The sequence below is a fragment of the Cyprinus carpio genome, chromosome B3 (genome assembly GCF_018340385.1).
Source record: "Cyprinus carpio isolate SPL01 chromosome B3, ASM1834038v1, whole genome shotgun sequence".
NCBI lineage: Eukaryota > Metazoa > Chordata > Actinopteri > Cypriniformes > Cyprinidae > Cyprinus > Cyprinus carpio.
This window is the reverse complement of record NC_056599.1, coordinates 35,009,214-35,033,901: the sequence shown is the minus strand read 5'-3', so window position 1 is coordinate 35,033,901 and position 24,688 is coordinate 35,009,214. Positions and strand designations below refer to the sequence as shown.

General features: G+C 38.3%; 1 protein-coding gene and 1 long non-coding RNA gene across 2 annotated transcripts; both read right to left on the bottom strand.

The window, feature by feature from the left end:
• Positions 1 to 1,118: 1,118 nt before the first annotated feature.
• Positions 1,119 to 5,252, bottom strand: LOC122134625 (probable receptor-like protein kinase At2g42960). Its single transcript, XM_042721418.1, has 7 exons — positions 5,096 to 5,252; positions 4,972 to 5,007; positions 3,186 to 3,217; positions 2,963 to 3,077; positions 1,760 to 1,903; positions 1,431 to 1,623; positions 1,119 to 1,251 (listed from the first exon to the last, which is right to left on the bottom strand). The coding sequence occupies exons 1-7, from the start codon at positions 5,097 to 5,099 to the stop codon at positions 1,119 to 1,121; spliced, it is 657 nt and encodes a 218-aa protein (XP_042577352.1). The 5' UTR covers positions 5,100 to 5,252.
• A 6,279-nt stretch (positions 5,253 to 11,531) lies between these two features.
• On the bottom strand, positions 11,532 to 14,402 carry LOC122136762. Its single transcript, XR_006154350.1, has 5 exons — positions 14,197 to 14,402; positions 12,810 to 12,867; positions 12,616 to 12,690; positions 12,487 to 12,522; positions 11,532 to 11,923 (listed from the first exon to the last, which is right to left on the bottom strand). It is a non-coding gene; the product is annotated as an uncharacterized LOC122136762 (long non-coding RNA).
• Positions 14,403 to 24,688: the final 10,286 nt, after the last annotated feature.

Below are 24,688 nucleotides of genomic sequence, written 5' to 3'. Positions count from 1 at the left end.
AAAATCTCCAGGTATGTTGCTCCCAGAGACCAGATGTCAGAACTTCTGGAAGCCTGTTCAAAATCAACCCAGACACTCTGGGGCCATATAAAAAGAAAGGTTCCACCCATTGGCCTATTCCTCCTCCAGCAAGTCTGCTTCCTTGTCGTAGTACAACCGTGTCTCTGATGTTGGCAAGGCCCCAGTCTGTCAGTACAGCCTTTTTTGAGAACTGGTCGATCTGTTTATAGTATCAAAATAGGTTTTAAATCATTAAATGTATATGTTTTTACATATACTTACTGATTAACTAGAAAAAAGTCTTACTAAAATATTGGGTGGCTTTAAAAAAATCTTGATGGATGACATTTTTGGAATTGATGTACTCAATGGCCATCAAGATGTCGAGGGCAACAAAATAACTGTCATCTCCTTTAAGCTAAAAAAAAAAATTACAATTGAAATTTGAATAACAGACTTATGAAAGAGTTTGAAAGAGTTATATTTCACCAAAGACAGAGATACTCGCACAACACAGCATAATCTTCACAAAAAAAAAAAAAAAAAAAAAAATAATACTACTACATAATACACAAGAGACTTTTTTTTTGGTTTTGTTTTGTTTTTTTTTTTTTTATTTTAGAACAATAACACATGTACAGTTGTCATTATATTTATAAATAATTGTTGCCTACTGATGTATGCATGAAAAAGATTGTGAAGATAACTCTGCTACATTTACTGGTAACACTTTACAATAAGGTAATTTCTTACCATTAGTTAATATATTAACTAACATGAACAGTACGTTTACAGTAGTTCACAGTGCATTAACTAATGTTAACAAATACAACTTTTGATTTTAATAATGCATTAGTACATGTTGAAATTAACATTAAGATCTATAAATGCTATAGAACTATTGTTCATTGTTAGTTCATGTTAACTAAATACTGTTATCTACTATTAACTAATGAACCTTATTGTAAAGTGTTACATTTTAATTAATAAAAGAGAATGACAGAGTGCGGCTCTCCCTCTTATATTTTGATTTGGCATTTTAAGTATTAGCAATTAAATATTAAGACAATTTTTCACAAATGTTACATGAAAAAAATATGATTTTTATTTATTTTACCTTAACACAAGAATTGGTCATTGTGTAGTGCATCCTCCAGGGTTGTGCCGTGTATATACTCATTGGCCAGCAGGAAGGCATTGTCAGTGCGGGCTGCAGCCATGAGTCGAACAATATTGGGGTGGCTCAGTCTGCTATAAAATACAGTGAAATGTTACAGGCATTTAGCAAATTATAAAGTAAATCTTAAATGAACAACAATATAACTAGCACATGGTAGAAATGCACTGTTGTTATTCCTAACTGTTCAGTTCTCCCCAAATGTTAATATAAGATCAAATTAAAATTTATTATAAGATCAAATTAATCTTACAGTGAGACCAGAATCTCGTGCTGGATATCTTGGTCTGGAAGTCCTGCAGTGCCATAGAGAATCTTTTTAATGGCAGCAGGGGTGCCCTGAAAGTAGCCTCTATACACTCTTCCAAATGCACCTTCACCCAGCAGGTTCTCTTCTTTGAAATGGATTTGCGACTCGTCCACATATGGGAGGCGCGGAACATACACTATATTTAATAAAGTTGAGATTTGAGAAAAAAAAAAACTGCTATTATTTCATGCATTTAAAGAATATATCCACTTTAATCCTAATTAACAAAAAATATTGTAAACTTATGTGTTATGGTTGGCAATATTACTTACATGATGGTAATATGGTTACAACATTTGACGACACATAAAACACTTGATTTTGTGGACATCTATCTTTTTCTGCAGATCCTATGCCTTCCTGGATGGGTTTCTCTGCAACAAGTTCTGGAGGAGTGTACCCACTTGCACTTTGCTCTGAAAAATCAATTAGATTGCTTTAAAATTAACATTCTGCCTTGATTTAATCACCCTCGTGCTGTTGCATATGGTATTATTATTTCCACATAAGACACAAAAGGAAAAAAAGTAACAATGTTTATAACATTTTCTACACAAGGTACAGTTCATTATGGCCAAAGATGTTCAAGCTCCAGAAGGACAAAAAGTAGACATACACACACAATTTATAAAATATATTTAAAGTATTCTGGGTTCAGTTACAGGCATTTATGCAATGATAAATATTCATGTTTTTCACCATTACACTTAGTGGTAAATAAGTAATCCCACATATAAACTATAAAATTATGGAAGGTTTCTGACCAGAGTAGCAGTTACAATACAACAGTGGACTGAAGTAAAGTAAATCATGAGAGCTATTTTTTTATCTCACAGACCGCAATCCTTTTCAAAGTTTTATGTTGCTATGTACATTACTTAAAATTGTAAACTGTCTTGACAGTGGCAAAACTAACTAATGAAATGCGATGATTTATGCATATAACGGAAATGCATGACAATTTAACTACTGTTTACAAATTTGGAGGTTTACAAACCTTAAGAATAAACATTGTACTAAATTAAACACATCATTAAGGAATGACCAATGTAAGTGTCAATATTAATATAGTTTTTTGTGATAAATGCACTAATTTTCATTATTCTTAAAATCTTGACATTTATTGAAGCTTAGTCAAAAAGCATGTTGTTGATTATCTTTGTGTAATGAAATAAGGGACCTTTTTGAATATTCAAAATGGAAAATAACCATTGACCAAGATTCTTCTTTATCTAGTTTTTCTTCCACATTAAAAGTGGAAGCTGGACATTTTTTGGAGCTGGACATCCATGGTTACTGTAATCTGTAATTCATATCAAATTTTCATTTGGGGTGAAGTAACCCTTAAATGATTTACCAGCACTAGTGGATCTCACTGCAACTGGTGAGTCTGAATTTGGATCAGCATGTAATGTTGGTCTGTCTGTTTGAATGAATGCACTGTATGCATGTATGTAAAGTGATCTTTTCTGAACCTGGAACTTGATCAGCGCTTTCTGATCTCCCAGCATGCTGGCCTGAACCTAAGCCCCTCACTACACTTTGGTCTGTACATCTTCCTAAACTTCTGGATCTCTTTGGTTGGAAATCCTACAAACAACCATCAAGATAATCAGTGTTATCTAAACATCCAAATATTCAACAGTAATATTTTAGTAAGACTTTACTTAAAAATATAAATTGGTAAACTGAAGTTACCATAGATGAGTCCACTTCACTTTCACCAATTCCTGAGAAAAGAAGAGAGTGATATATAAATAAATGGAACACATACTAAACAATATCATTAATGAGCAACTGTATTACAAAACATACACGGAACTTAAAAAGTGTCATCAAAAATCATGGTACATACAGTATTTTTTCAAAATAATAGCAGTACAATGTGACTAACCAGAATAATCAAGGTTTTTTAGTATATTTTTTATTGCTACGTGGCAAACAAGTTACCAGTAGGTTCAGTAGATTCTCAGAAAACAAACAAGACCCAGCATTCATGATATGCACGCTCTTAAGGCTGTGCAATTGGGCAATTAGTTGAAAGGGGTGTGTTCAAAAAAAATAGCAGTGTCTACCTTTGACTGTACAAACTCAAAACTATTTTTTTACAAACATTTTTTTTTCTGGGATTTAGCAATCCTGTTGAATCACTAAACTAATATTTAGTTGTATGACCCACAGTTTTTAAAAACTGCTTGACATCTGTGTGGCATGGAGTCAACCAACTTGTGGCACCTCTCAGCTGTTATTCCACTCCATGATTCTTTAACAGCATTCCACAATTCATTCACATTCTTGGTTTTGCTTCAGAAACAGAATTTTGATATCACCCCACAAGTTCTCAAGTTGGATTAAGGTCTGGAGATTGGGCTGGCCACTCCATAACATTAATTTTGTTGGTTTGGAACCAAGACTTTGCTCGTTTACTAGTGTGTTTTGGGTCATTGTCTTGTTGAAACAACCATTTCAAGGGCATGTCCTCTTCAGCATAGGGCAACATGACCTCTTCAAGTATTTTAACATATGCAAACTGATCCATGATCCCTGGTATGCGATAAATAGGCCCAACACCATAGTAGGAGAAACATGCCCATATCATGATGCTTGCACCTCCATGCTTCACTGTGTACTGTGGCTTGAATTCAGAGTTTGGGGGTCGTCTCACAAACTGCCTGTGGCCCTTGGACCCAAAAAGAACAATTTTACTCTCATCAGTCCACAAATTGTTCCTCCATTTCTCTTTAGGCCAGTTGATGTGTTCTTTGGCAAATTGTAACCTCTTCTGCACATGCCTTTTTTTTAACAGAGGGACTTTGCGGGGGATTCTTGAAAATAGATTAGCTTCACACAGACGTCTTCTAACTGTCACAGTACTTACAGGGTAACTCCAGACTGTCTTTGATCATCCTGGAGCTGATCATTGCTGAGCCTTTGCCATTCTGGTTATTCTTCTATCCATTTTGATGGTTGTCTTCCGTTTTCTTCCACGTCTCTCTGGTTTTGCTCTCCATTTTAAGGCATTGGAGATCATTTTAGCTGAACAGCCTATCATTTTTTGCACCTCTTTATAGGTTTTCCCCTCTCTAATCAACTTTTTAATCAAAGTACGCTGTTCTTCTGAACAATGTCTTGAACGACCCATTTTCCTCAGCTTTCAAATGCATGTTCAACAAGTGTTGGCTTCATCCTTAAATAGGGGCCACCTGATTCACACCTGTTTCTTCACAAAATTGATGACCTCAGTGATTGAATGCCACACTGCTATTTTTTTGAACTCACCCCTTTCAACTAATTCAACTAATTGCCCAATTGCACAGCCTTAAGAGCGTGCATATCATGAATGCTGGGTCTCATTTGTTTTCTGAGAATCTACTGAACCTACTGGTAACTTGTTTTGCCACGTAGCAACAAAAAAATATACGAAAAACCCTTGATTATTCTGGTTAGTCACATTGTACTGCTAATATTTTGAACAATACTGTACCTGATATTGAGCTGCTATCATCAAGGCAAATGACATCTGTAGATACAACATGCAATTGGTACTGTATTAGCACAAGAGCAAGTTGATAACACACACATGCCATGTAATTTCAACATTACAATACCCATTTCTCTACGTCTAATGTAAATTGTTTGCTTCCAAACGTTTGGGATCTCTGCCACGGATTCAAATTCCTGATGGAACTGTTCCTTTGTCCACCTCGTCCCATCTGCTTGGCAGAGAGTAAACACACTCCCCTCTCTCTCATCTTTCTAAATTGTCTCCTGGCCAAGTTTTAGGAGCTCATCATACCCCTCAGTGCCTGTGACAATTATCCGTGGCGGGGCCCCTTCAAGGATGATTTTTTGATATCTTCCTGGTTTTTTAGCAGTTCTTGGTTTCCACTCCATGGGAGCCATTTTTATCTCGGAACAAGAGAAATAATAAGTTGGTCCAAGTGTTGTTAAATCATGTTAAATTATTAATGTTGGAGACCACTAGGGGCGCGTTATGGAGTAGACGTGCGAACCACGAGGTCCCAACATTTCGCTTAAAAATACCCACTAGCTTACTCAACTCAGTTTAGAAAAAGTGTATCGGACGATTTAAGGAACAGAGAAACAACTTTTGACCAAAATGCCTCCAAAAGGAGTAGCAAAAACACAGTTCAGACTACTATCCCGGAGTTGGAGGCTAACAGTCGCACAGCTGCTGCTAGCAAAGGTGCGATTGATGCTAGCACATTACAAGCCTTCCGTGACATCGTAAAAGAAGTTATCAAAGAAGAGGCTGACAGTTTACGGGAAGAAATTAAGCGGTCTATTGATCCCATAACCACAGTGCTTGATGAATATAAGGTGAAGATACGTGAACATGAGGACGAACTCAACAACCAGGATGCCCGCTTATTTGAGATGGAGACCCGATATGCAGCGCTCAGCAGCAAGTACGATAAATTACAGGAAAAAGTGGATGATCTGGAGAACAGAGGGAGACGATGTAACCTTCGCTTACTGGGGATCCCGGAGGACCTGGAGCAGCGCAATCCGACCAGATTCATCGCTGGGTTGTTGCAAGAGGTTCTGGGTGGTCCCAATGGGCTGGAGAAACCTCCTATTCTGGATAGAGCGCATCGAGCAGTGGGTAAACCCACAGAGGGAGGACGACCACGGCCGTTCATCATATGAAAGTGAAAGTGAAAGTCGTGACATTTGTCAAGTATGGTGACCCATACTCGAAATTGGTGCTCTGCATTTAAACCCATCCAAGTGCACACACACAGCAGTGAGAAGTGAACACACCGTGAACACACACCCGGAGCAGTGGGCAGCTATATCCAGCGCCCGGGGAGCAACTGGGGGTTCAGTGCCTTGCTCAAGGGCACTTCAGCCATGGGGTATTGAGGGTGGAAGAGAGCGCTGTTCATTCACTCCCTCCCACCTACAACTCCTGCCAGCAACGAGACTCGAACCTGCGACCTTCTGCTTACAAGTCCAAATCTCTAACCATTAGGCCACAGCTGCCCCAAATATGTGTCCACTACTACCATGAAAAGGAGCAAATACAACGCCTTGCCAGAGAGAAGGGTCGTTTGGAGTATCGGGGGAAAGCAGATCTTCATCTTTCCGGACTATAGTGCTGATCTAAATAAATGCCGTGCAGCCTTCAACGAGGTGAAGAAGATGTTCCGGGAGAAAGGATTCGTGCGCTACAGGCTTTTTTACCCAGCCAAGCTTCAGGTGTCCTTCAATGGAGAAACCAAGATGTTTGATTCTCCTACAGCTGCAAAAGACTTCTATTCCTCTAAGTTTGGGGATGTTGAGTAACTGTATTGCCAGATATACCAGCCTGTGAGTTCACTGGGGAAAGGCATGTGAAAGGTACGAGTTATATTTACAAGTCGTTTGTTTATATTTTATATTTGTTTTTTGATAAGCCTGTTTCGTGATTACATATTCTTGTAATGTTCGTTGTACACTGTTAAGAGAAATCTAAACCATAGTAACATCATTTATCTATCAAGGTTTTGTGACCACTTTCGGTCATAGCATTGTTTTCACAGGAAGTTTTTTTTTTTTCTCTCTCTTTTCTGTAATTTTATTATTATTGACTTTCTCATCAATTTGCTGAGTTACTACTTACAAAATCAAACAAGATAGGTATTGATTTTTATTTTATTTTGTTTTATTCAAAGAGTAGACGTTTGCGACTATTATATTATTATTATTATTATTTTTTTTTTTTTTTTTTTTTTTAATAAGTTTAAGTTTATCATATAATTAGAACGAGTTGTGTAGGTTATTATTCTTATAGGTTTGGGACCTTCGTTAGGAGAATGGATCTCTTAGAGGAAGTAGAGAGGCTTCAGGTATTTGGTGTTTGTCGTTTGGGGACAGCACTTTTGGGGAAGGGGGGTTATGTGTATGTTGAGTGTTGTTTTTTCTATGCCCTTGTTATTTTTCTTTTTTATGTATGATCTCAGATTGCAGTTGAGTGTTTTTTATATTTACCAAAACATTTTTTGATTGTGGTATGTAATATTTTACTTCCAATAGGTTTTGACGGTGACTCTCCCCTACGATAATCTTTCTTCTTTAACAAAGAATGGCTCCCCATGTCAATTTTATAAGCTGGAATGTGAGGGGGACAAATCACCCAATAAAATGTAATAAGGTACTCTCTCGTCTTTCTAATCTTAAGGGAGATGTGGCGTTTATTCAAGAAACACACCTTAAGAACTCTGACCATCAAAGATTAAAAAGGAATTGGGTTGGCCAAATTTTTCATTCTAGATTTAATGCTAAAGCTAGAGGAACAGCGATTCTTATCAATAAAAATACTCCCCTCATAGTTTCTGATACAATAGCTGATCCTAATGGTCGATACATAATCGTGATTGGTTCATTGTTCAACACTCCACTTATTTTGGCGAATATATATGCCCCAAACTGGGACGACTACATGTTTTTTACTAAGTTGTTAAATTCTTTGCCCAGGTTGATAGTCACTTCCTGATACTTGGCGGGGATATGAATACGGTTTATGAACCCTGTGCTTGACCGTTCTTCAGCGAAGCATTTTTCAATTTCAAATCTGCACAAGCTTTACAGTCTTACTTACAGACGTATGGGCTTGTGGACGTTTGGCGACTTCTCAATCCCTTAGCTAAACAGTACTCCTTTTTCTCAACGGTACATCAAACTTATTCACGTATAGATTATTTTTTTTGTCGATAAAAAAATTCTCCATAAGGTTAAAACATGTAATTATAGCAGCATTCTTGTATCAGATCACAGTCCACTCATTTTAGAATTCAAGTTTCCGGAACAATCACATGCATATGTCTGGAGACTTAACCATCTCTTATTGTCTAACAACTCATTTACAGATTACATCTCCAAACAAATTGAGCTATTCCTGGAAACAAATGTCACCTCAGATGTGACTTATTGTCTTATTTGGGAAAGCTTAAAAGCTTTTCTACGAGGTCATATAATATCATATTGCGCCAATGCTAAAAAGCAGAAACAGAAATGTTTAATTGAATTGACAGATCTAATAGCATATTTAGACAATCAGCACTCTTCTAACCCTTCTCCGGATTTGTATAAACAGCGGATAGTATTGCAAACTGAATTTAATTTGATTTCGTCCCAACAGGCTGAGCAGATGATTTTTCAAGTCAAGAAGGTTATGGTATGAGCATGGAGAAAGGGCATCAAAAATATTAGCACACCAGTTATGGAAGTCAGAAGCCACACAGTTCATATCCGAAATTAGAACTGAGAATGGCCAAATTACCACTAACCCTCAAAAAATAAAATTAGAGTTTTCAATCTTTTTATTCTAGGCTCTATCAATCAGAATCCTTGCATTCACCCGAATTGTTCGATTAATTTTTTTTGATGAATTGGTTGTTCCAACTTTAAATCTTATATTTAAAGAAAAGTTGGACGCCATGTATCTCTATTGAAGAAGTCAAAATGGCAATAAGTTCAATGCAGGGGGGGAAGTCACCGGGGCCTGATGGCTTTCCGGTTGAATTTTTTAAAAATTTTCAAAGATAGCCTTGCTTCTTTACTGCGCAACATGTTCATAGAATCTCTAAATGCAAAATCCCTGCCACCGACGTTACGGCAGGCAACGGTGTCGCTACTATTGAAGCCGAACATAGATCCATTAGATTGCTCCTCCTACCGTCCTATATCTTTGTTGAATGAAGACGTTAAAATATTGTCTAAAACTCTGGCTATTCAACTTGAACTGCAATTACCTTCCTTGATAGCTCCGGATCAAACTGGCTTTATTAAAGGTAGGCTTGGATTGTTTAATTTGCGTCGGTTTTTTTTTTTCAACATACTGAACACACCGTCAACATCAACTCCAGAAATTGCCTTATCACTTGACGCTGAGAAGGCTTTCGATAGAGTGGAGTGGGACTATTTGTTTTATACTCTTAATAAATTTGGTTTTGGACCTAAATTCATCTCCTGGATCCGCCTACTCTACTCTTCTCCATTGGATCGTGTTAAGACAAACTCTTGTTATTCTCCCGATTTTCCACTTCACCGCGGACTAGGCAGGGGTGTCCCTTATCTCCGCTTCTCTTTTTTGCTTTGTCTATTGAGCCCCCTAGCAATCAAGTTACGAGCAGAAAACAGAATCCAAGGCATCCATAGAGCGGGGCCAGAACACAAACTGCTCATTGTACGCGGCTGACCTCCTGTTATATGTGTCGGATCCTCTTGGGTCTCTTCCTCATGCTTTCACTATCTTTAACAACTTTGGCAGTATATCAGGCTACAAGTTAAATATTCACAAAAGTGAGTTACTTAAATTAACTCTAAGGCAAAAAACATTTTATTTGACAATTTCCACTTTAAGGTTGAATCAGACTATATAACTTACCTGGGAGTCAATGTAACCCGCTCATATAAATTACTCTATGAACAAAACTTTTGTCCCACTCTCTGAAAAGAACAAAATCTGATTTGGAGAGATGAAATAACTTGCCATAATCACTGATTGGCCGCGTCAATTCGGTAAAATGAACATATTACCAAAGTATTTATATTTATCCAGTTGTATTCCACTCTATTACCAAAAAAGTTTTTTTTTCTTTTCTTTTGATTCTTTAGATCAACCTTATTTTATAATTTATTTAATGGTCAATCTGCACGTATACGCAAAGACAACTTTATGCAAAGGCCTAGATCACTAGGTGGTCTGGCTTTACCAACTTTTCAACTTTATTATTGGGCAGCTAATATACGCAACATGCTTTACTGGTTCAGTGATTCAAAATCCCGAAACTCCTTCTGGGTGCACATTGAAGCATCTAATTGTGGGAAAACATCTTTACCTGCTCTGTTGAGCCTCAGCACTTCCCTTAGAATTGCACACATATAAACACAACCCTCTGCTTTATGACTCCCTTAGAATCTGGGTACATTTAGAAAGAAATTGGTCTATTTGGAATATCAAGGAAAGCACACTCTGTGTTCAAATCGACATGGTTTCCACCCTCCATGAATGGATTCGCTTTTGAGACTTTGGAGCAACCAAGGGTTTACAGACTATAAAAGACCTTTTTATAGATTTATAGATGAATTTTTTTTGCTCCATTCCTCACAGTTGAACTGACCAATTTTAATATACCTGGTACTGGGAAAAAAGATTTGGCGATAAATTTGTCAGATGATCTTTGGGACCTCTATGCCAGAAGAGGGTGCATTCATCCTCTATTTTGTGCCAGACGGGAATCCTTCAATTTTAAGGGTCCTTCATGCGTTTGCCATATTTCTAAGGAGAAGTTGGCTAAGTTTTATCCAGAAAGTAATCCAATGTGTAAAGCAGATATTGGGTCACTTTTGGCATACCTTCTGGACATGTCCTAATCTCAATAAAATAGTGGACGATATTTAACACTTTTTCTGAGGTGTATAGAGTTAATTTTACTCCCTCCGTTTTTGACTGCACTTTTTGGGGTGGTACCCTCTTAACATTTCTTTAACTAAACACTATTCAAATGCTATAGGCTTTTTGCCTCTTTGCTTGCACGGCGTCTTATACTCTTAGGTGGGAAACAGGAACATCCCCCAACACATGACCAATGGATCGCTGACAGTTCATGAGGTTTTAAATATGGAGAAGGATGATATGTACTCTAACTGTTCATTGTCTAAATTTAATAAAGCATGGCAGCCATTCTTAAAATATATGGAAACTTTTTAAAATGTGCACTGTACCCAGGTCATATGGAAAATCAGCCACGTCTTAAATGTGATGGCTTAACTGCTGAAAATCTGATCTTATTTGTTAAACTTTTTTTTTTTATTATTACATGGAAAGTTTTTATTTTACAATTATTTTTTTTGTCTTGTTTTGTCTTTTGTTGGTTTGGTTTTAATGGTATCCTTAACTGCTTAATTTTCTAACCCTTAAATGTCTAATTACGTTGTTTTTCATGTTGGGGTTTTAGTTGTTGTTGTTTGGGAAAAAAAGCACAGCAGAGAGAAATTTCATTGTGCTATGTTATTGTAAGCTGTCAAAAATCATTAATAAAGTGGAAAAAAAAATTATTAATGTTAAATACAAATCAAAGTAAATTTTGGACTTCGATGTGTTTAGATTTCTGCAGGTCTGACCCAAGTTTGGTGTTTCTAGCTTGAAAGCCCTAGGACTAGTTAGAGTCAGAAATTTTAGTCTCAGCAAAAGAATAATAATCATTTTAATTAGCAATTCAGTAGTTTGGCTTGAGAAAGCTAACTAATAATAATAAAATGTCTAAGCAGTAGTTCAGTCAGTTGGCTTTTTCAAGCCCACTTAATAATTGCCCCAAGCTTGTTGTTTACCTTTAAAAGGGGTTTTCCTTTTTGACGGAGGGGAAACTGGCATTTCTTCACTTGTGGTTTTATTAATTGTTTTGCCTTGGTAAAAACTTGTGCTGCATCTGTAATACAGACATATGATTTCCATTAAACAATCATTTTGAAATGAAAGAACTGGCAACAAAGTAAACAAAACAACACTTTTATAATGACAGATTGACTTTCAACTGACTTTTTTTTTTTTTTTACCAGGGTATAGAAAAATGTGTGTTTATCGTCTTGGTCTTTTATTCAAAGTAATCACCAAAGATGTATCAATTGATCATTTTTTAAAAGTGAAAAAATATAAAAAGTTTTCAAACAATTATTTGTTTACCAAATATATTTGTGTCTATAATATTTCAATCCCTCTTTTTTCCCAAAGTAACAGCTATGAATCTTCTGCTATGCATAATGACGAATGCATGACAAGGTATCTGAGACTATTCCTCCTTTCTTCAGATTCAGAGGTCTATGCTACTGGGCTCTCCTCATCAGGTCATCCCACAGGTTTTAAATGTTAAATTCAGAATGATGAAAAAGCATGCCATGACCTCTTTAAAAGTTGAAGACTAGGCCCACTTTGCACATATTTACAAAGGGTGACAACATTTCTGTAGGACACTGTACGTTTTTGTCATCTTACCCATGAATGCCTTCGGATTTTTTGTTTTGCTGGTCTCTAGAATGTTAAAGAGAAAAACAAAGTATATAGAAGAAAATTTATTTAATGAATATAAGTCTTGCCAATCTGTAAAGATAAAAAACAGAATACCTGATGTTCCTTCTGCACCACGTTCAAGCAATAAATCCTTTACTCTGGCATCAAAGCCCTTTTAAGTAATCTCATCTACAAATCAGGCAAAACAGAAGTGAATAAAACTAGCAGAAGTTTCCAAACCATGTATATGTGGTGATACAATGTATCTAATATAATTTCATTATTACAACAGAGAGCCCTTTACATACCATTATCCAGTTGTTGTCTGAGAGTTTCATACACCTTCAACCTTTCCATATTTCTGTTCTGAAAGACGTTATAATATAATAATGATGTTAGCATACTACCAGTGGTGGAAAGATTCACTGAGCGGTCTGTAGTTTGCGGAAAGTGGGGAGTACTTTTACTGATCTTTTACTTCAAGAGTGTCAAGAACCAGCATGTCTTCTCCTTCATACCAAGGGGCAAGGTCAGGCCCATCACTAGTACTACTCAATTTCCTTTTTATTAAGCGAAATCAATGTATGTAATTAGTTTTTAAAGGTTTTATTATTAGGTATTTATTATTTAAATTTGTAACAAACAAATGTACAGACTACAGAGGTCCTATTTTAGATTACTGGCTAACAGAACATTCTCAACACAACCTCAGAGAACAGTTAAAAAGGGCTTATTCAAAAAATAGTTATTAGAAATTGTATTACAATAATCCTTCATATTACCATGAATAAAAATATATTAAAGAACATGTATGCATTTGGCAAAAAGGTTTTGTTGACGACCCCTTACGAAAATTAACCACGGTTTTATACTAGTAAAACTAATACAAGTGCAGCTCTTTCTTGCTTCTCTTTGTGAGCAGGTGTGTAATTTACATTAAGATCTTAATTAAAATCTTACAATTTACATTAAAATCTTTCCTTTCGTTTCCAAACAAAACAAACATATACAGTATAAGTGTCCCTGAACTTTGTAAAAAGATGATCCGTTTACCATCTTTACTGAAAAACAAGAATTACACTGGCAATTTTTCTTGCTTTTTTTTTTAATTGTTTCTATATAAATTTTTTCTATGGATTTGCTTTTAATGATTTTGCTTGTTTTGGTTCTGATTCTTTTGGGCTGTAATGTTTGGATTTATTATTGTTGTATTTATTTATAAGATATTTTTCTCAACGCAATTTTTCCATTTTTTAAATTGATCATCCAAGTCGTCCAGCGGGTTGTATTTAAAGAAATTGCGGGCAGCCAGTTGCCCATCCCTGTTTTAGATGTATGTACATATAAATACTTCTATTATGTAAAATTGTATAAAATAATTACTTATTTTCCGGACCCAATTACTCACTTTGATTGGCTAGGTAGCTGATTAACTGACAAATTGTATTGTTTTAAAAATGTTTAAATAGTATAATCACATTTTAAACAAGCAGTCTAACTGTTAATAGCTCAAAAGAATTCGTTTTAATTTTACTTCACTTTGCCAACATAAAAGCTCGCTAGTTGCAATATGGCTAACTAACTTTTTAAACGTGCACTAAGACTCTCGAAATGCATGTTTTCGTCTGTATATAACTTAATTAGTGTAACATTTGAATAAAACTGTTAAAATATAATATTTCAGATGCGGCTTACCTCCTTTTGCCATCCATCAACCGTTTCATACACTTCCTCTGAACCGCGTGCGTGTGACGTCACATGGGGCGGGGCTACGCGATAGTCCACCTGAGTCCGTTTCGTCTGATGCCTTTTTGTCTGAGTCCTTTTCGTCTGATGCCTTTTGGTCTGAGTCCTTTTCGTCTGATGCCTTTTGGTCTGAGTCCGTTTGGTCTGAGTCCGTTTCGTCTAATGCCTTTTGGTCTGAGTCCGTTTCGTCTGATGCCTTTTGGTCTGAGTCCGTTTCGTCTGATGCCTTTTTGTCTGAGTCCATTTCGTCTGATGCCTTTTTGTCTGAGTCCGTTTCGTCTGATGCCTAATTGAATGAGACCTGACACCTGACGTTGTTTTTCCTGAGACCTGAAGCTTTTCAGTCTGAAGCGCGATGCCGTTTTGTCCAATGACTGAAGCCTTTTAGTCTGAGGCATGACGCCTTTTCATTTAATGACTGAGGTCTGAGGATGTCCTAAAATGTACACCGTACATAGGGTTTAACCAAAATCTAAATGTAGATATCAGCAACATTATTTTGCAGTAAGTTAGTAAACACTTGCCAGTCAACATTAATATTTGCAAGCCTCCAAGTTTGGTAGCAAATCTATGGCATGATTTCCATGGTAAACCAGAGATATTAAAGTTGTTTTCCAGATTCTTGTCATTTATTGTAAATGCTACCTTATATTTTTCAGTTTTCAGCTCAGCAACCTGGGTTTTGCATATTCTAAGCTAGATACATATTCTGTTTTATCTAGCTAACGTTAGTCTGTGTAACTGTATTTGCAAGCCACCATCGCGCATAGACGTCACATTTTAAATCCTACCTGTTGCCTTTTCACCATCCACTTATTTAGCTGCTGTTGCATCCCCTGACATGCCATCTCCTTTTCCCCTCTTTCCTTTTTTCTATTTTTAGCCCCGATAGCTTTTTTGCTTATCCATCTTTTTCGAGTTTCAACGACAACTCGCTAACGTTACTGCTGCTCACTCAGCGCTCACGGCCCCGCGCCCCGCCCACTCGCGATTCTTATGAGGGCACCGGCGCCTAGCCTGTTAGTCCTCTAAAATGTATATAAATTTCTTTTATATATAACTTTATTATAAATTTATATAACTTTTTTATTTAAAAAAAAAAAAATTAACCATCGCTTTGGCGCCCCCCATGGTGCGGCGCCCCTATGCGCCGCATATAGCGCATACCCACTTTTTGCGCCACTGCTGCAAATCAGTATCGTTGATGAGATGGTAATGTGGAATTGAATCAATCAGGTTTACCTCTGAACAATCAGAATGTTTTCTAGATACATGTGCTGTAAAAGTGGACACAATTGAAAAAGACTTGTCACATTGCTGAAATGGACATGAAACGCTTCTTCCCTCTCTAATGTGAGTTTTAAGATGCTGATAAAATCTACTCAGAGTTTCACACCTGACTTGACATGAGTCAATTCAAATGAGGTAAATGGCATAGATTTGAGCTTAGATTTCCCCTCTTTGTGTCGATAACAGTGAGTTTTGAAAGCTGAAAACTTTTTGAAACTCTTATTACAAGCAGGCAATGCACAATTAAACCTGACATCCGTGACATGAATGTGAATGCGCAAGTGTGTCTCACAAATGCAGGTAAAGTACTGCATGTGTGTGCACAAAGTTTGCAAGTAAACATTTTACACTATGGAAGAGCACGATCCAGCTATCAACACACGCGTGCTTTAACTTAGAAGAAATTCACTTAAATTTTAACATCCTCAGTTATATCGACGGCTCAATGTAACTTGCGTAATCGGAGCAAATTTATTGAGTGCAAAAGTATGCTGTTAAAACGATTGTGCTCATACTGTGCAAAGCCAACATAATAATACAATTTAGATTACCCTGAATTGCTTTAGATGAGACTTGACATTTAATCAGTGCAGATAACGTCCAGTGAAACAGACATGTGCAATTCACTCGTGCTAAAGAACCTTGCTTCGCCCACCACATAAAAAAAAAAAAAACACGTACTGCCAAAAGGCGGCAAATTCAAAAGCCTACCTAATAAAATAATCCAACGAACGCACTTATTTTACATTTCCCTTTATATTAATATTAGGGTAACTTTCGTACAATAAAATAACAAAAATATATGCAACACGTGCACGCACACGTAACTTTTAAAAAAATAAATTTAGCTACACCCACTGTCTTATAACTCAAAATTAAAAGTAAATTAATAAGATTAATTGAACACTTATTTTAGATTCACCCATGGTTATAATGACTTTCAAGAAGGTGAGGAAGCAAGTGCGAGTTAGGGTATTTATTAAATGACAACACAAACAAGGAACACGAAAACAGGTGGAACGAAGAATCTGGAACTGGAAGGTCAGGGAGACATCCAGGAAGAGACTACGCTCACGGGTGATCCAAGGTGTGATGGTGCGTTGGCAGCAGGAGAGTGTGACACAGGAACTGCGGGGGCCGAGCCGCGAAGGTGAGTGGTGAGATCCGGGGATGAGGAGGAGAGGATGGGGTTCCAATGGGACAATCCAACGATGAGCAGAACATAAACAGGAACACTAGAAAACATCGAGTAACACTTGAGACTGACAAACAACGCTCTGACAAACCGAAACGAAAGACAGGGCAATATGTAGGGAAAGGGTAACGAGTGGCAGCTGGTGATCATTAACAATTAGCCGGAGACGCCCACGAAACAATCGGTGCTGACGCCAGACACTCACTCACTCCACCCACATAGTGCAAAACCCGAGACCATGGTTTACCAACCGTGACAGTACCCTCCCCTCTAGGAACGCCTCCTGGAGTTCCCCAGACGGGCCTACCTGTTATTGTACTATCAATCAGGGAGTGATCCAGTATGTCCCTAGCAGGTACCCAACTCCTCTCCTCCGGACCGTAACCCTCCCAGTCCACCAAGTACTGGAATCCTCGTCCCCTCCGCCTCGAGTCCAGAATACGATTAACCGAATAGGTGGGTTCCCCATCTATGAGTCGAGGCGGTGGGGGAACCGGGGTAGGCGGGTTAATATGTGAATAAAACATGGGTTTGATTTTGGATACATGGAAGGCGGGATGAATCCTCCTGTACGCCTGAGGTAGTTTGAGGCGGACTGTCACCGGACTAATGATCTTGGTGACAGGAAACGGGCCAATAAATTTGGGAGCTAACTTATTAGAAACAGAATGGAGCAGAATGTTGTTAGTAGAAAGCCACACTTTTTGACCCATGACGTATACGGGAGGCTTCGACCGGTGGCGATCGGCCTTGGTGCGCGCCCTCACCTGGAGCAGAGTCTCGCGGGCTCTGGTCCAGGTGTGGTGGCACCTCTGGACAAATGCGTGAGCGGAGGGAACTGCGACTTCAGATTCCAGACTAGGAAAAACAGGTGGCTGGTAACCTGTGCTACCCTGAAACGGAGAGAGACCCGTGGCAGACACTGGTAACGAGTTATGAGCGTACTCAACCATAGAGAGTTGCTGGCTCCAGGAAGAAGGATTCTTGGAGACTAAACATCGCAATGTTCTCTCTAACTCTTGATTGGCTCGCTCAGACTGACCGTTGCTCTGAGGGTGATAACCCAATGACAGACTAACCGTCGTTCCTAACAATTTACAAAACTCTTTCCAAAATTTGGATACAAATTGGGATTCCCTGTCAGAAACCACGTCTACCGGAAGGCCATGTAACCGAAAGACATGATCAATAACAGTGACCGCTGTCTCCTTGGCTGAAGGTAATTTGGGCAAGGGAATGAAATGTGCCGCCTTCGAGAACCGGTCCACTACGGTCAAAACAACCGTCATGCCATTAGAGGGCGGACGGGAGGGAGGTAACAAAATCTAGTGCGATGTGGGACCAGGGTCTCGAAGGGACAGACAGCGGTTGAAGAAGCCCATCCGGGGGTCGGTTAGATGACTTAACACTGGCGCAAACTGAGCAAGCCAAACACAAAATCGTTAACCATCGCAAGCCATCAGTGGCCCACCAGAATCGTTGCTTTACTAAGCACTTAGTGCGGCTTATCCCTGGATGACAAGCCACAATTAGAGCAGTGACCCCACTGAATAATGTCGGACCATAACTCCTCCGGCACAAACAACCGATTCGGTGGGCGCCCCGAGCGGAGGCGTTACCCCTTCTAAGGCAGTCTTGACCCTCGATTCGACCTCCCATACGAGTGATGAGACGACTATACTCTCAGGTAAAATGCACTCGGGAGTCACTGGGAGTTCGGAAGGATCAAAAAGACGTGACAAAGAGTCAGGATTTGTGTTTGTTGGTAACCCGTCGGTACGATAGAGAAAAATCAAAATGACCGAAAAAGTGCCCACCGAGCCTGCCTGGAATTGAGTCTTTTGGCAGTTCTAATGTATTCTAGATTCTTATGATCGGAACGAAACCTTCATGGATTCGTGATCGTTGACAGAACCGACCATGTTCTCTCGACTCAAGTTACCACTCTCCGGGATGCTGAGAAGGCGTGTGTGACTGGTCTGCGCCCCAAGGCGGTTAATCTGAGCGTCCACGCGGAGCGCCAAGTCGATGAGTCCGTTGAGAATGGTTGGCAACTCGAGGAGGTAGATCTCCTTGTGAACACGGTCAGCCAGCCCATGCAGGAATCTATCCCACTGCGCCTCCTCGTTCCACTTGCATGCGGCCGCCAAGGTGCGAAACTTGATGGAATAGTCAGCCACGGATAGATCTTCCTGCCTGAGATCCGCGAGCTGACGGGCTGCCTCCTGGCCGGCCGTGGCCCAATCAAACACTCTCTTCATTTCTTCCGAGAGGGAGTGGATCGAGGCGCAGCATGGATGGTGGTTCTCCCACACCACCGTTCCCCACAAATCGGCCCTACCGGAGAGTAATGTGAGGGCAAATGCTACCTTGGACTCCTCCGTCTCGAAGGTGCGAGGCTGTAGGGAAAAGTGCATGGAACACTTGAGAGACAGGACAATCCAACGACGAGCAGAACATAAACAGGAACACTAGAAAACATCGAGTAACACTTGAGACTGACAAACAACGCTCTGACTAACACGAGACGAATGACAGGGCAATATGTAGGGAAAGGGTAATGAGTGGCAGCTGGTGATCATTAACAATTAGCGGAGACACCCACACGAAACAATTAGTGCTGACTCCAGACACTCACTCACTCCACCCACATAGTGCAAAACCCGAGACCATGGTTTACCAACCGTGACAATGGTCTGCTAACTGTAAATGAGATTTAAGATGAAAACTGTTCAGATAACTTCCACTGAGAAAGACGTGTGCTATGCAATTCACTCGTGCTAAAGAACATAGCTGTTCCACCTTCCCCCACCGTGTAAAAAAAACACTGCCAAAAGGCGGCAAATTCAAAAACCTACTTAATAAAATAATCCAACGAACGCACTTATTTTATATTTCCCTCTATATTAGGGTAACTTTTGCACAATAAAAGAACGGAAATATGCAACCAGCCGCAAGCACACATACACACTTAACTTTGAGGAACAATAAATGTAGCTACACCCACAGTCTTAAAACGCAAAAATAAATAAAATTAATAAGATTAAAAGTGAACACTTATTTTAGATTCACCCATGGTCTGCTACCTGTAAAACAGAAAACACCAGATTCCACTGAAAAGACGTATGTCACTCACTCACTCTTGCCGTTCCTCCCCTCCCCCACAGATCACGTGCTAATTTACGGTAAGAAATTGTAATTTTAGAAAATGGTTCAGTACTGTTAATTTATGCTGTAAATTTACAGATATTTTTTACAGTGTAGTTATTGTAGACTAAACATTAGGCTACTTTAGTCTTAACCTGGAGTTGTAATGCGTCTGAGCGAGAGAGAAGTGCTCCAATTCCTGATCAGGATAATTGACGAACACAGGGATATGGTATTTGAGTGCAAGTTATTGTGCAAAAAATGAGTGGTGAATTCAGTTTGTTGATTTAGGTTTGTTCATTCTGTTGCGGGAATGATGTTACGTTTATTGTGTTTCATTTAGTGAGTATAATATATACATTTTCTATGTAAAAATGAGATTTTGCATATTAATGTTGTTAATAAAAGTACATTTTGTATACTTCCCAAATCAAGATCAGTGCTTTACTGTCAAATTAACATGAAATAAGTGTGTAATATTATTAGTAACTACACTTTTTAATGCAAAATAATAGTAATTTTGATGATTAAATTCTTTATTTTTGTTCCTTCCTATAGTTTCTTTCTATAGAAACATGGATTTTTGCCGATGTTTTAAAAATAATAATTTGAAGATCAATGTACCACATGTATGGAAAAATTTCAGAGATTGATTATTTTAAAAAATGCATCAAAATGACCAAATACTGTATTTCTCTGCTTTTTATAAGTTTTTTAAGATGAACCCTTTTCACTTTTATTTCTCTGCTTTTTATAAGTTCATGAAAATTTGAAGAACTGGATGAAGTTGGGGAGAAAATCATGTACAAACTGGAGCAAAACCATTGAGCTGCTCTCAAACCAAAGAGAAAGATTTAAAGAAAAAAGAGACAAGAAATCTTTGACCTGCACTCAGTGTGGAAGGAGTTTCACACACAAAACAAGTCTTGAGTGTCACATGAGAATTCATACTAGAGTGAAACCATTCACTTGTGATCAGTGCGGGAAGGGTTTCACTCAATCATCAAGCCTTAAGATACACATGAATATTCACACTGGAGAGAAACCTTTTAAGTGTTCACACTGTGACAAGAGATTCAGTCGGTCAGATCACCTGAAAAGACACGAGAGGATCCACACTGGAGAGAAACCGCACACATGTAATCAGTGCCGGAAGAGTTTCACATGAAAAGGAAACCTTACAGAGCATATGAGAGTTCATACTGGAGAGAAACCATTCATTTGTGATCAGTGCAGGAAGAGTTTCACACAATCATCAGGCTTTAAGATACACATGAACATCCACACTGGAGAGAAACTGTACACGTGATCAATGCAGCAAAACGTTTTGGAGGGCTTCAGACCTGAAAAATTACCTGAGAGTTCATACAAAGGAGAAACCACATTCATGTCATTTGTGTGGAAAAAGTTTTTCATTTCTATAAAATTTGAAAGTACATCAGAAAAAACATACTGCTGTGAGAGAGTACATGTGCTTTAAATGTGAAAAGACTTTTACTTCAACAAAATGTTTAAAACGGCATGAGAGGATCCACTCTGGAGAGAAACCTTATTACTGCACTGCATGTGGGAAGTGTTTTAATCATTCATCCGCTTAACACAGACATACAAATAACAATCACAGTAAGTAGATCATCTTCAGATGCAGCACTTTCAGATCTGATGCTGCAATAATGCATCAAGCAATAACATATCATCTGGATAAATCTGTCCTAAACATCCGTTACAACTGACATGACAAAGAAACATCTAAAGTTATCATATCAAGTTAACATTATCTACCTCCACAAAGAACAATGTCACAAAGTTTTATTCTTATATGTCATTTTGCTTCATGATATAAGTTATATCATTGTGATTACTGAGTTTAATGTGAGTTTTATGAGCTATGAGTTTTATGTTCAATTGTCTTATAATGCATATGTATCACTTTTCCTGTGAGATTCAGACAGTAAATGTTTCTCCTGACACCTTGAGATTGAAATAAGTTGATAATAGATGATGGACTCGTGAAGCAGTGTGTTTTTTTGTGTTATGTTGAGTATGGATGTTGATTCATGGTTTTTGTTTTGTGATTTTTGTGTTTTGTGGTGATGATGTGATGATGATTTGTTTATGTTACAATATATTTGAACTGAACTAACCGACATGATCACAGATCCAGCAGAAACTGAATCAGTAAGACTGTTGGATCATTATTCAGAGGTACCACATGTCTTTACCTGCAGTTCATTAATACTGAAACAATCTGCAGTGCTTTGTCAAGAATTGTTTGTTGTTTTATACCTTTGATTTCATTCCCAGTTTCACAGATTGATTTGTGTCTGTCATCTGTCCATCATCTTTCCTGCGATTTGTTTTTGATTATTGAGTGGTTTTGTTTTTTTGGTTTGATTCTTCTTCTGTTATTTTTTTTAAGATAATTTGTTTAGGTTTTCATCCTCACACAATCCAAATTCTGGCCAGAGGAGAACTGACCCCTGACTGAGCCTGCTCTCTCACAAGTGTGTTTTTTTTTCTCTCTCTCTCTCTCTCTCTCTCTCCATTTCTGTCTCAGATGGAGTTTTGTTCCTTGCTACTGCCGCCTTTGTCTTGCTTAGTTGGAGACACTTAATTTCTGGCAATATCGTCGACTTAAATGCAGATTCTATTTGATCTGAACTGAGCTGGACGATATAGACATCACTGAATCAACAATGAACTAACCTTAACTGGAAAACTGACTCTAACTGGCCAGATTAGAGCAAGATTTATCTTCATTTTTTTATTTTTTGAATCTCAACATTTTACAACAGTAACCAGGTGGTGAAGGCAAGAAAAAAATAACAAAATTACAATGTCACATGCAATCACCGCAAATCGGAGACAAGACACTGTGGTGGTTCCCATTCATAGGTTCACTGACGCTGTGATAGCCCACCACACACCAGCTTATTGGTGGAGAGTAGACAGAGTGATGAAGCCAATCAGCAGATATGGGGATTGTTAGGAGGCCAATGATGGTCAGAGGCCAATCAGCAAATTTGGCCAGGATGCCGAGGTCACACCTCTACTCCTTTTCGAAGGACATCCTGGGATTTTTAATGACCACAGGAAGTTAGAAACTCAGTTTAACATCTCATCTGAAGGACAGTGCTTTTTGTCAGTATAATTACAGGTGCTGGTCATATAATTAGAATATCATCAAAAAGTTGATTTATTTCACTAATTCCATTCAAAAAGTGAAACTTGTATATTATATTTATTCATTACACACAGACTGATATATTTCAAATGTTTATTTCTTTTAATTTTGATGATTATAACTGACAACTAAGGAAATTCCCAAATTCAGTATCTCAGAAAATTATTCACAAAGACTCACAAAGAGTGGACTGCAGCTGGAGTCAGTGCTTCAAGAACCACTATGCACAGACGTATGCAAGACATGGGTTTCAGCTGTTGCATTCCTTGTGTGAAGCCACTCTTGAACAACAGACAACGTCAGAAGCGTCTCACTTCAAAAAGGACTGGACTGCTGCTTAGTGGTCCAAAGTTATGTTCTCTGATGAAAGTAAATTTTGTATTTCCATTGGAAATCAGGGTCCCAGAGTCTGGAGGAAGAGTGGAGAGGTACACAATCCACATTTCTTGAGGTCCAGTGTAAAGTTTCCACAGTCAGTGATGGTTTGGGGTGCCATGTCATCTGCTGGTGTTGGTCCACTGTGTTTTTCTGAGGTCCAAGGTCAACGCAGCTGTATACCAGGAAGTTTTAGAGCACTTCATGCTTCCTGCTGCTGACCAACTTTATGGAGATGCAGATTTCATTTTCCCAACAGGACTTGGCACCTGCACACACTGCCAAAGCTACCAGTACCTGGTTTAAGGACCATGGTATCCCTGTTCTTAATTGGCCAACAAACTCACCTGACCTTAACCCCATAGAAAATCTATGGGGTATTGTGAAGAGGAAGATGCGATATGTCAGACCCAAAAATGCAGAAGAGTTGAAGGCCACTATCAGAGCAACCTGGGCTCTCATAACACCTGAGCAGTGCCACAGACTGATCGACTCCATGCCACGTCCATGCCACGCCGCATTGCTGCAGTAATTCAGGCAAAAAGGAGCCCCAACTAAGTATTGAGTGCTGTACATGCTCATACTTTTCATGTTCATACTCTTCAGTTGGCCAAGATTTCTAAAAATCCTTTCTTTCAAGATTCAAGATAAAAGATTTTTATTTTTTCACATACACAATTATATAGAGCATATATAACCAGCAGTGAAATGTGAGTCAGGTCCGCTCCATGGACAGTGCAATTATTAAAGAATACAACACAGATCAAAATATTCATAAATATAGCTATGAAAGAATGAAATAAAAGTAAACAATAAAAATATAAGAATAAAATTAAAGATATATAAAAAGATGTATACTGTAGAATTAAATATATAGTGGAGAATAATGTGCATGAAAGTAAACTGTAGTCTTTAATATTAAGATACACAGGGATGTACAAGAGGCAATGTGCATATGTGCATTATACTGTAGTCTTAATATTAAGATTACACAGGGATGTACAAGAGGCAAATGTGCAAACAGGTTGACACTTTCAGTATGTCAATGTGAGGTAGTGAATGATGAATATCTTACTGATAAAGTGAATATTAAGTGGAGACATGAAGCTGTTAGGAGGCTGGTTTTGAGTTTAGGAGCCTGATGGCCTGGGGGAAGAAACTCCTCCTAAGTCTCTCAGTTTTTGACATCAGGCTACGGAAGCGCTTACCAGATGGCCAGCAAAGTGAAAAGATGGTTACTGGGGTGAATG

Bases quoted from the DNA above. Each gene is read 5' to 3' on its own strand.
- LOC122134625 (XM_042721418.1), bottom strand. The intron at 3,078-3,185 runs GTAACTTCAGTT...GGTTGTTTGTAG, and splicing joins GTGAAGTGGACTCATCTATG to GATTTCCAACCAAAGAGATC. The intron at 1,904-2,962 runs GTTCAGAAAAGA...TTGATTTTTCAG, and splicing joins AAGCGCTGATCAAGTTCCAG to AGCAAAGTGCAAGTGGGTAC.